This window comes from Heliconius melpomene, chromosome 17 (assembly GCF_056956725.1).
Source record: "Heliconius melpomene rosina isolate 202511_hmr_F chromosome 17, ASM5695672v1, whole genome shotgun sequence".
Classification (NCBI taxonomy): Eukaryota; Metazoa; Arthropoda; class Insecta; order Lepidoptera; family Nymphalidae; genus Heliconius; species Heliconius melpomene.
Genome location: NC_140405.1, coordinates 13,757,006 through 13,770,362, shown reverse-complemented (window position 1 = coordinate 13,770,362; position 13,357 = coordinate 13,757,006). Strand labels below are relative to the sequence as shown.

The window sequence follows — 13,357 nt, the reverse complement described above, 5'->3', positions numbered from 1 at the left end:
TATTACACTGAGAGTAAAATGTAAAAAGCCAAGTACAATATAATAAATAATAATGGGTAAATAATGGCATACATATTTCAAAATAAATAAGTACATACTATGTAACTGCACAGTTTGGGAAAGGTTATTAGAAAATAATTTGAAACTGACAAAATAACTTACATTGTTTATACTATTCTTTCTCGTTTTTCATTATTTCAATTATTTCAATGTTCTTCGAAATTATTCATTATTTCAATGTTCTTCGAAACTTTTGACTTTCCCTCTTAATTTGTAACTATAAAATACCCACAAATAGTCTTTTACACTGTCGTGAAATGTTCATTCAAGAATCAAGAGTATATTTAAGTCTATTCAAATAAAGATTATTTCCACGCTTCACGCTGTATCCCGCAAGTAGCAGGATAAATAGAGAAAATCTGAGAATCTAGTGTTGACACTCCATTCCTCATTAAGACACTTCTGTTACCCACTTTCCACAGAATTTTTGAAGTATTGCGAGTTGAGTGACGGAAATCAACGTTGCGCTTTGCCTCATTACCAGAGCGAGTAAATGAGATTATAAGTATTTCGTTCCTCCGAGTGTACCGGAGCCCACGATTGTCGCGCACACGGCCCTTATCATGAATATTTTAATTACGATTTAAAATTTTGTTTCGGTTGAAAATTATAATTTTTATTTGAAATAAAATAAAAAACTAGTTTTAAAATACATTTATTTATTGATTTTTCAATATAATTTGTACGCTTCGCGCGGTTACACTCTTAATATAGTAAATAGTACACATATTATACAAAATTATACAAAAGAAACCACAATTATACTTAAAGATAAGGCTTACAGTTAGTTACACAAATTATCCCAAAATTTATTTAACAACCACAAAAATATCTTCCACTGAACGTACAGCGCTCTCAATCTCTTCATTATAAATTTATTACCAAAGTTCAATTTTGTTTTTTTCCTTAACATGAACTGACTGTATCTAACAAATTAAAGAAATATCCATACATCATAAATAAATATTTTTCAAACTGAAATTTTACAAAAAATATTAATTTTAAAAAGAACACGCTATACATTCAGTTAGAAGCAAATTATTTATTTTACTTTTAAAAAAAGTAAATTAAAATAAAACAATTTAATAGGCCCAAAATAAAAAATATGGAACAGATAAAAAAAATATCCTTAATATTATCTGTAGTTTAGAAGAAAACTATTTATATTTGAATCTCTAGTATATTTCAATTACATGTTATTTCAAGGTATAAATGAAGTAGGGTAGTTGACAGTTTGCTAAATATTTACGCTTTATAGCACATTGAACTATAAATTAGAAAAAAAGTCGAGAAAATGGTGAAAATTCCAATTTGTTCCACAAAAAATTAATTTACCCATAAAATGCGCGAACATTGGGGGCAAAACAACTCTGAAGCTTCTTTCGTTGCCCGCAATCTAGACTCAATTCATTATCAAAAAAACTTACAAACTTCAACTAATTTGACGCCATGTTGAATTATACAATATCTTATTTCTATTTCATATTTGAGTACTTTTATGTTTATATTACAATTAAGTAGAATAATAATACTTTATTCATATATAAATATAAAATAATAATATAACAAAATATAAATATATATTATAATAATAAATATTCATAGTTTAGGACCATCTTCTAGTTAGTTTCGAGGAAAATCACAAAGACAAAAACATTTGGACATTTTTGTATGCAGATAATTTCTTAAAAAAAACGATTGATCCAAAGGTAAAAGGCTTAAAGATCCGACAAATTCAAAAAAATTAAATGCTATTTATGCACTTGTAATAAAAAAATTGCTTATCATTAAATTCCCAAGATGGTTGTTGATTGTTCTATAGATATAAACAAAAAAACATTATTTAAGAAAAATACAACATTCTGTCCAAATACTACCTTTCAATCATACCAAATAAATATAAATAGTATATAAATCAAAATATATATATATAATTTTATAAATGAAAAGCACCATTGAAACTCAGGAATCAGACTTGTGAGAGACAAGTTGACAACAGACCAAAATACTGCCTTTGCCTTTTTGTAATTAACAATAAAAAAAATGTTATAAGCAGTAATGTTTACACTTTACTTAAAAATAGGATAAATATTTTTTATATAATTATAATATAATAAGTATAAATAAAAATAAAGACCGCCTAATACTTTCGAAAAATAGATCATTTTTTTAACACAGAAAAAAAATATTAGAAAAATATGTAATATTTACAATTTAGGCTAAATTACATTAAAATTTCGACTACAACACTAATTCCGTACGCACCGGGACTCGAACCCACAACCGTAACACATATATTTTTAGACACAACTAAAATATTTTTTATTAATAATAAAAAAACTAATAATATACATGTTAAGGTCAATATATAATATAATTTAATTCTATATACATTTAACAATTATAATAATAAATGGTCAAATTGAAAGGTCAATTTTAGAAGCTGCACTGCATAGATGATAAGTTATCTTCTATATTGAATAGACCAATTAAATTATGGTAAAGACCATAAAAATAATAATATTTAAAAACATGTAAAAAATTTAACGCGGTAGGACAAACACTTGCATTTCTTAATTAAATTTTTGTATACTTTTTAATATAATTTTCTGTATTTTGTATAGAATAACATTTATTAGTTAAAATTGCTTTAACTTTTTAATTTGACCAATTATCAATTTTACCTATAGTATATTTGTATTTACATTGAATATTATTCTACTTATTAATATTGGCCAATATACCAACGGGCAACTCATTTTGTCCATTATATTTACTAATACTATACATGGTGTTCATTAAAATGTATAAATGTATTTGAAAATTTACATTTAAGACAAAGGTTTTCTTCAATTTTTTTTAACACAGATAAAAGATATCTTATAAGCCAATGACAAATTATTTAAGTAATTTTATACATTATTGTCCTAGGAAGAAATCACAACCTTAAATATATACAATCTAATTTTTTTTTTCAATATACAATTACATTTGTTTATATGTTTAAAACTCACATATTAAGGCTGTATGACTGTAAATGCGATGGTTGTGAATTCGATTCCCACTTGAAGAATGAATTATTGTCTTTCCTCACACTGGTAGCAATACAAAGAGCGACATTGAGCCACTCAGAACGCAATGTTTCGAAAATTACACTTTAATAACCACCTGTATAATCTAGACAAACAATATTAGTACAGTGTTCACCAACATTGGCAATATTGGCCCAACATTTACATTTAATATAAATAATAATACTTATAGCAGTTTGAGACTACCTCTTAGTAGAATAGATCGGCCGTGAAATTGTAGTTTTGTTTACAAGACTGACCTTTTATAATATTGTTTTTTTTAAATAATGTTTTTTTTTTACATAAGTAGTTCTATATGTCAGCTTCACGCTGTATCCCGCACACAGCAGAGTAGGCTGAGGGAACCTAGTGTTAAGACACGTCGTTCCCCACTTATAGTTATTTAGTTATATATGTAATGTGATTTTTTTTACACAATAATGAATCAAACGCAGTGCTACCCTCTATGTAGCTTATTATTGAAAGATTAATAATCGAGGCTAGCAGATTCAATTCCAAATTGCAATTTATCAATTTTAAACCCAGATTGATTATTTATTAAAGAACAATATTAAATGTGTATTTGTTAATATTACAAGCAATAGTTTATTAGTGAGAAACTTTAAAGATATTTTTCATAATAATTGAATTAACTATTAATATAATTTCCAATAACACAAAAAATAGGACATTCCACTGTCCTATAAATGCTTGAATCCATCCTAAGTCCACCAAAACAAAAAATATGCGCTACTGCTCATAAATTTAATTTTTCCAAGAAAAAAAAACTAAAAGAACAAAACCTAACCTTCAAAAAGGCAATTGTCAAAATCAACAAATCGATGAGCAACCACTTCACGACACTAGTTTCCACCAAAGTACACTCGAATGAAGGCCAGTATAAGATACATAATTATCATTGTTAGCGCATAATCGCGCCACATCGCTGGCTATATTTGCTGTTCGTACGCGTCCGGTTCGAGACGGCGGACTCGAACCCGCTGCCTGTAGTGGTATTCCTTTAGGTAAGCTCGAAGACGCGCAGGTAGCGGTAGTTGCTCTACACCTGTGGAGGTTATCGAGTGTTATATATATATATAATGTAAAATTGTTAATATAACCAAGCTACAGTACGGTTGATATGTCCCGGCCGCCCCGAAGTTACGTTTTCGGTTTTATTACGCATTTGTACTCGGGAAGAAAATAATCAAAATTAAGAAAAAATCCAGAATTACAATGTAGCTAGCTACAGCTAACTTATCCGCGGCCACGACTCGTCCGTACTTTACTTATATTAGGGTGGGCCAAAAAATAAAATGATAGTGAAAATATTGTTGTGGACACCAAAAAAAATACGTATGTCAAAAGGATAGCTCTTAATTTTATTTTAAGAGGTGTCTTATCGCGATTTTCGATTTCTCATATAAATAACAAGAAGAATTTTGTATTTTTCATTTGAAATTTTGTTGTGATTAAATTTTCAGAATCGATATAAAAACCAATATATTATATTCTTGTAGGAAATTAAATGATCTACAAAAAATGTCTTGTATATGTTTTTTATTTTTAGCTAAGTTGATTAATTTAAAAATGATTCCAAGTTAAAGTTGTAAAATAGTCAAACTAAACTGATGAATTGCAAAACTTAACACCAAATTTTGTTTTATCAAACATTAGATTCACGCTACATCTAGCCTATAAGAGAGTAAGCAGAGAAAACCTAGTACCAAATCATTCCACTCTCTACCAAAATTTGAGACACAAGTTGAGAGGCGTTTACTCAACACAGCGGGCCTTGACACATTAACAACCAACATACACACCATCGTAGCTCACGCGCGACACAATGACCGCCCGAGCCAGCTGCTGCAAGCCGAATGGGGCCGTCCTCGGCAGCGGGGCGGTCAGCATGGGCTCGAAGAACATCACGCACGCGGGGTCCTGCTGAAAGGTCAAATTTGTTATTTGTGCTCTTGTTTATAGGGGGTTTGGTGTGGGTTCCATGGGAAACGAAGATGTATATGGAGTTTAAGGGCTCACTTTCATTGGTTGTGTGCACTCATCCATAGGGAACGCAGGCTATAATCGTTCATTAGTATAGTCACGTTTGTGGCTTTCGTTATTCTTCCCGCAGTTTCACGCCATTTCTTTTCTGTTGGTCGCCATTCCTATACCTACCTTACCCATGCTCAAAAAAAACGAAAAAAAAAGAAGAACCACCTTATAATGCTCAATCAATCCCGTGACAGTGTTGGCGGCAAAGACCGCGGGGTCGTGGGAATCGAAGCTGAAGCGGTGCTGATAGTGTTCTATGCGCGCGTGGAGTGAGCGCCCGTACTTGCGGAACGACACCGAGAATAGGTGCTCCTCCTGGGCCGAATCGCGGAGGAGGAACGTGCCTGGGGAGTGGAAAAAAAAATTTAACTGCAGTGTGAAACTCCATAGAAAGTATGACTATTATGTGGCGTTATATAAAGTGAGTGAAAAAATTTAACTATTATCATTGTCAATTGTACAAATATCCAACAATAATGTTAAAACAAGTATTTATATATCTTTTATACTTTTCGAAGTACATGGTAATAAAAATTGAAAACTGAACGATGATTTCTTAGTATTTTGTGTAATTATGATGGAAACAATTGAGGTTTGTCGTTATTGAGGGTAGTTTGAATGTTATACGTGCACTATAGTATTAAAAACAAGCCAGGTCAACCAACATACAGGGATTTCGACGATTTAAGTAGGCCGTTGATAAATCGGGACTCCTTAGAGTTTACACATAATCACTATATAGGCACGTTGTGAATGTTAGGTCATTACGGCGCCGTAATAACGCCGGACTGTTATCCACATGAAAATCGATACAAACTCCATGAACACGCGCATTAGTAAATATAACAAGTGTTTTGTTGAGATATTTCCACATTTTCTTAGTGTTATTTTATTCCTATGCATATGTGCACTTGTAATACAAATTTAAAACTATGAAATACCTTCTGGTTTATTATCCAGTAGCCTTTCAGCCTCATATCTGTCCATCTTGCCCCAATAGAACGAGCAGGCCGTGATCTCTTGCAGGTCTGGCACTAGACAATGTTTGTAGTCCACCTGGAATAACAAATAATAATATATTTTATGTATGATACCATACATTTTTTAATATAAATTAATTAATATATGATAAAACATAGTCAATGTGTATTTTGAATTTTGTTACTGTGAAGTAACACTGGCTTTATTTTAAGGCAGGTGTTTCCAACCCTTTCAGATTACGCGCCTCTGGGATTTTTTTAATCTTTTTTTTTGGGTCCCCCTTACAAGCTGTAATTGAATGAATACCCGCTCCCTAATATGACTAAAAGAACAAAGTTTAACTTAAATCCCAAATTTATGATTTTTATTAAAAACAAAAGGAAGGATCTCAAGGATTTAAGACTAAGGGAAATAAAAACAACAAAATGATAAATTTTCAAGTTTAACTTGTCTTTAAATATGATTTAGATATAACGAAATAATATAAGTTATTATAATATATCTATCATTCTCTAAGAAGAACTACTACAACAAATCGTGAAATCACTATTTTGTCACTATTATCACTAAAATCAATAGAACCCCCAATGGAGTAGAGAATTTAAACCCCTTACCTGCGTATGTACAGTGGTGGGTGGAGTTATCGACTGATGTGCGAGCGGCGGCGTTCTGAACAACAATGCGCGGAGCTCACCACCGCAGACCACCTGTAAACAAAAATTTAAATATTAATTAATGGGCAGCGTAAGATAATGAACGAACAAACAACCATCCACTATCTTCAGCTTTATAATATTAATATAGAAATATATTAAACCTGAAATCGTCGTATAGAGGGGTCATTGGCTTGAGCCAATTCTGTCCTCCGGCCCTCTTGAGAAGGTTCGCCGTCACTAAAAATGAGAAAAAATACATTTAGAGTACAGATATTGCTAAATGTGGGACATTACTATCCTACTGTTTATTACATCGAGAACTCGGAATATCGTCGGCTTAGTGTAAACAGGTTGTTGGCAGATTTTTTGACAAATTATCAAGACATACAGAATATGTATTTAAAAAAACTATGAGTATACATATATTATCAAAAAGCTTTTGCAATTCTGACAATAGATTTATATTCTCTACTATTTAAAAGAAAACAAAGGTCGATTTTGTATTTTGACTTTTACAGTTTTGAATGATATAAAAAAGTGAGAACATAATAACATAAAACAGATTTAGCAGCATTAATAAGACATAAATATACATACAATACATAGATCACATAAAAAAATCATCTACAGTACGGTCTCGGAGTTGTGGCCGCACTGAAGTTAGCTATGGATGGCACTACAAAATACACTTACTTCCTAGTAGCCACTGACAGCACATAAACCTCCGCCGTTGGCTCACCGTTCTCTCTGTTATTGTCACTTTCTGAAAAGAAGAAAACAATTATGATTCATTAAAAACTAGTAACAGAAATTGAAAAAAGTAATAAGTATTTTAAATAAACTATTTTTTTTTTCAATAAATATATGTATATAATATAGGCCAGTCGTGGCGCAGGGAATTGTGCGACTGTTAATGCGACGGTTGTGGATTTAATTCCCACTGGAGGGTATAAAATAATTAATATTTTCTTTTTCTCGCCCTGGTAACCAGGCAAAGCGCGGGGTTGAGTTCTACCACTAAACACGCAATGCTTCTAGAATTAATTAACTCCGTTCTCATTAAGTCCGTTCCATCCGTAAGCAAAGGGAACCTGGAAACCTAGTGTCTTAACACTACACTGCTATGTGCGAAATACAGAGTGAAGCTTAAACAAAAACAGCTTTAATTTAGGAGATTTACAAGCCAATACACTTAGCTTTAAGAATTTTCTTTAATATCGTCCTTGTAATATTGATAATTTAATTACAATTAAAAGCTAATCGTCACCTCTTAGTGTGGCACAAGAGTCGAGTTTTAATTAAAAACATATAAACTTACCTGTGTTGATGACAATGGCGTCTAATTCCCTCCTTAGATCACTAGCGCCCAGTGTCAGGACCGCTGCCAGTCTAAAAAAATATTGATTATCACACAAATGTCGTCGATGAGTAAAAATAAAAAATAGGTACCTGGACAAAATAAATATTTTTACTTTTAAATACCCCCGTGGCGTAAATTAGACATGCCAAACTAAATTTTTAGCTATAGGTTAAATTTTTACTGAAGGAAGGGGAGAGGGAATGGTCTTTTTATATTCTAAAATTATTTCCGAAACAAAACGGGGAGAACAGAGTGACTTATCCTCACATATGAAAATAATGTTAGGGACTGAACTCACTGGCATCCTGTTTACACTGGCTGTAATAACTTCAAAAAAAAATTGTTACTTTAATTTTAAAATATTTTAAAAATTTAATTTGTACTAAAAATACTAAACTCAGCACGCAATATCTCGCAAAATTCGGCGGCGCGGGGGGAACGGAGTGATTTCTATCCTGCAATATACGGGATACAGCGTGAAATTTAAAAAAATATATATATTTTTAGTCATACCTATCATCGTGGCACGCGTCGCTGACCCGCCTGTACGCCGTGCACACGCAGGCAGGCCGGCGCCATCTACGCCTTCTGCACGCGCATTCTCTCCCACTCCATCTGCAAGCAATTATATATTTAATCTCTCGCTCTGGGTACGAGGGAAAGTGCGATGTTGAGTTTCGCCACTCAACACGCAAAGTTTCCTCCTCCTGAAATCGGCAGAAATTGGACAACGGTGTTTTAACAGTAGATCCTCATAAGCGAGACACTAAGAAAATCATATTTCCAAATTCACACTTTAAATTCATTCATGTACCTAAGCTTCAAAATTGACATTTCATATCCTGAATATTTACTAGTCATATACTTAAATATAAGTGTCGTAAGAGCTAATGTCCATAATCATTACATATTAATGTATATACATTTTTTTTTAAATAACGTCGTATCAAAAACAAAAATATTTTAATTCAAATTAAATATATGATAAAACAATCAAATTAATGTAATTTTAATTAAAATGATCCCGATCTGACCCCCTTATCTCTTAAAGATAAGGAGGTCATCTTAATTGCCTGTCACATTATATAAAAATTAGGGGGCGAACTAGGTTTCAACTTTTAAATAAGTGTATAAAAGTTATGTACAGTGTAAAAACAACTAAATTAAATCAGCTTCACGCTGTTTCCCGCACGTATCGGGATAGGCAGAGAGAACCTTAAGAAAATACATTCCCCACTTTCCGCCGAATTCTGGAGGTATTGCGTGTTGAGAGGCGAATCTCAACGCCTCGCTTTGCCTCGTTAACACAGAAGTGAAATAATTAAATGTTTCCTTTTTTTCGAGTGGATATCGAACACACAATCTGTCGTGTTTACAGTGGCACATTTATACCATTCCACCATGACCATTCCACTATTCTCAGGGAGAAAATAGTATTTTGCCACAAGTGTTCTCCGCATACCTACAAGGAAGATGCGTGAGGGGAAAAAAAATTGTACCAAATTATGAAAACTTATCTTTTATTTAATCATATAGCCATCGTCATTTTACTATTTGTACATAAATTGTACTAGCGGCCCGCCCGCGGCTTCGCCTGCGTAAACTACGATATTATTAATTTCTGTCTCCATGAGTACCTACGTCCTATGAGTGAGGTCCATGCAAAATTTGAGACTTAGACCTAGCATTCGTAGTAATGAAGTAGTTTGTGGTGGACTTTATAATTTAGCAAACGGGAGCAGTTCTTTTGGTGCGGAAGAGTTTTATAAGTATAGATATATTGGAGGCTATATGCAGTTGACGATATAACAAGTAACTTACCTGTCAGTAACAGCGCTGACGTACCGGTGGACACTGCTCGGTGATTCAGCGTATCTCCGCCTCTCCCAAGCGCCGCACCCACATGTGCACTCTCCGCCTAAAAATATATATTTTCTAATGGAATATACTACATATATTTATACAAATGTTCCATTTTGTATTACTACAGTCCAGTCATTAGGATGTACTCATACCTAGAATACCTATAAGTAATCTAGGATATGCCTCGATTGATCCGTTTGTTGCACATGCGTCGTATGCTGAATGCGTCGTATCATACTTATACACGCTGTACTTTGTCTTGCCAGAAGGAGGGTATGACATCTGGTGGAGATCGAACCCACAGCCATCGCGTTTACTGACACGCACTGTATGTAACTGGGTAGACAGAAGGAAACAAGTTTTAAGACACCCCATTACCCGTTTTCCGACCAATTTTTGAGACACTACGCCACTACGGTCTCATTGGCATGTTAAAAATAATAAGTATTTTAAAAAATTACTTACTTTTCCTTGATGTTTGTTGACCCATTGTCTATTGTTACTTGCCTAACTATGCGTGGTTCGCCCAGCGAACTACCATCTAGAACAAAGAAAAAAAAATCGTCATATAGTTTTAAATTAAGATACTTTATTCTCCACTTTCCTTTCATTTTTGAGACTTTGCTTGTTAGTTAATGATTATATAGTTAAGAAAATACGATATTCTACAAGTGCTATTATATGCTCAGAGCTACAGACTATATGATCCTAAGCTTGAGTGGTTTAGTAATTAAAGTGTTCCACTATTCAGGCCCTGACTCCATCATCAGACCAGCTCATGATATCATATTATTGTATTGTCAATTAAACTACATATAACTGCCAAGTTTCACGATGATACAATTATTACAAGTGTAAAGTCAGATTAAGATTCTTAGATTTTATTCCATAGTTTCACATCAACATAACAAACACTTACCTATTAATAAATAACTCAAAAACATGTTTATGTACATCAATGTAAGAATAGAAGAGGCTAGGTAGGCCATGTCCACCCCACCATGGTGTGATGGTGCCCAGTACCGCAGAAATTTTACTCACAAAAGACCACAAATTAAAGATACCTACCTGCAACACAGTAGCTCACTGTCAAAAGTGCCCGTGCTTCACTTTTAAAAAATGTATGAACACATGTCCAAATTTCACATTTCTACCATCAGCGGTTAATTCTGTGTGTCTATACCACATTGAGTAAGAGCTTCTCCTTTTATATGTATATAGATTATAACAAAAACAAACTTAATTTTAACTTACATTATTTTGAGATGGTCTGCAACAGTACACATATGTGTATTTAATCTAAATATAAATATGATGTAATTCTCATCTAAAGTGATGATAATTAAAACATTGTATTATTCTGACATTATAAATTAATTAATAATTTGTAGACAAAATCATCTTTTAGAGGAAATAAACTTACAATTATATGTATATAGTTAAATATCTATTTAAATTATAGAGTGCATATTCCTGTGCCTCCTCTGCCATGCAAAAGGAAAGGAAAAGCTTGGGAAAAAAGTTAGCTACCAAGTATAAAAAACAGTAACAAAATAATGCACAGCATTAAGTTCCACCACATTACTTATTTATTGTAAAAAAAAAATAGAGATATAGAGAGATATAAAATATGTCTATCAACATTCTAAATTCTATAGCCATAACCATCATCACTAACTGTTTCTGTGGTCAATATTATCTCATGTGTTGTACACCAGTCTTAGTTATTTCAATATGACCACAAGATAATATGCTGGTTAACCCTAAACTATTATAAAAAAAACTAAAGTCATACATCTATATGCAATACTTTTCCTACAACATACTAAAAATAGGTTACAGCTTGATGGAGAACTAAATTGGAACAATTAGAATCAATTAGCAACAAATTAATTAGTTACATTGAACTGTATGATGAGTCAAATGCAACCTAATGTTGCAGAAACTCATGATTGAACTGAATTAAAAATATCAAGGGAACATGTACCGCAATAATTTTAATATTTTATATCAATATTACATAGATTTTATAAAAGAAAAAAAACTTATAAATTATTTTGTTAATTGTGTCCCATATGAATATAAATTGTTATTAAATAATGCAGCTACATGCTATATCCTATATACAGCCTTGTATCAAGAAACTTCTTTCTCCACTTTTTGCATGAGTTGAGGCATTGTATTTTATTGAGGGTCCTCAAAACCACATATGTCTCATCAGAGTATTTGAAAATAATTTATTCCCTCAAGTGCGAATTAAACTCACAACCATTCTATTTAAGCCTAGACAGAATTTTAATAATATTATATATATATATTTTAATTTAATATTTTTTTATATATTTGTAAGAAACACTTTGTCAAAAAGTAAAACTTTATGTTATTGGTATTTTGACATATAATATAGTGTTATTTGATGTTAATGAAACAATAAGAAGAAGAAAATATTCTGAAAAACTTAAGTAATATATGAATGTGAAACTTGAACCTGCATTTCTTAGAGATCAAGTACAAACAGCAAGGTAAATTGTTAATTTTTAGACGCTAGTCACCACTTATTTTTTGTTATTAATATCTTTATGTTTACATATTTCAAAATTTCCAATTTTTTTAATGTTCAGAAAATGTTTTAATAGATTCTCAATATTTTCAATAAAACTAGAATTATCTATTTCCTATCTATTAGTGACAGAAATTTACTACTAATTAGTGAGAGAAAAGTGTCACAGCAAAACTAAACTAGGTTGACATATTAAATGTGGAATAATATTGAAAAATTTAACTACTTATTGCACTTAAATATTATTATTTAATATCATCATATATATAATAGCAAGAAAAAAATATTGTAGCATACATTTACCTATTTGGGACATGTTGTGACAGGTTCAACAACCTTAAATGACATCATATTGAATCAGTTCAAATGAACTTGTTATATACAAATTTATATTTCATTAATATTATTTAAGTAAAACTAAATTTAATAGATAAAATTTAGTATGTATGTATAATATTGAGAAGAAAATAAACAAATCATAGAAAATCAATGGCAGCCATCTTGAAATGGCTATGATCCATCCAAACCCATGCATTGAGATAAAGCGATAAATAGATAACTTTACTTACGTCTTATTTCTTTTTATAATTTACTCCAGTAAAAGTCGTTTTCGAGATAATTACACAATATATTTCAACTATTTATATCTTTCGTTCATTTCCAATTAACACTTTAAAGCACTGAAGAGGAAGTCTTAAATGTCGTATTTAATATTTTACATTATTTATCGACACTAGACAAAACGTTATAT

At 31.7% G+C, this 13,357-nt stretch overlaps 1 protein-coding gene across 2 annotated transcripts; it reads right to left on the bottom strand.

Moving 5' to 3' along the window:
• Positions 1 to 702: 702 nt before the first annotated feature.
• On the bottom strand, positions 703 to 13,317 carry LOC146530452 (suppressor of cytokine signaling 5-like). 2 transcript variants are annotated; one of them, XM_085200114.1, is made up of 12 exons: positions 13,176 to 13,317; positions 10,512 to 10,587; positions 10,005 to 10,101; positions 8,697 to 8,798; positions 8,142 to 8,212; positions 7,517 to 7,586; positions 6,985 to 7,060; positions 6,782 to 6,874; positions 6,128 to 6,242; positions 5,352 to 5,530; positions 4,955 to 5,075; positions 703 to 4,197 (listed from the first exon to the last, which is right to left on the bottom strand). In XM_085200114.1, the coding sequence occupies exons 2-12, from the start codon at positions 10,534 to 10,536 to the stop codon at positions 4,082 to 4,084; spliced, it is 1,065 nt and encodes a 354-aa protein (XP_085056240.1). In that variant the 5' UTR covers positions 10,537 to 10,587; positions 13,176 to 13,317; the 3' UTR covers positions 703 to 4,081. The 2 variants fall into 2 exon arrangements, with proteins under 2 accessions (XP_085056240.1, XP_085056241.1); XM_085200115.1 differs by having other exon boundaries at positions 4,955 to 5,072.
• Between the last annotated feature and the right edge of the window lie 40 nt (positions 13,318 to 13,357).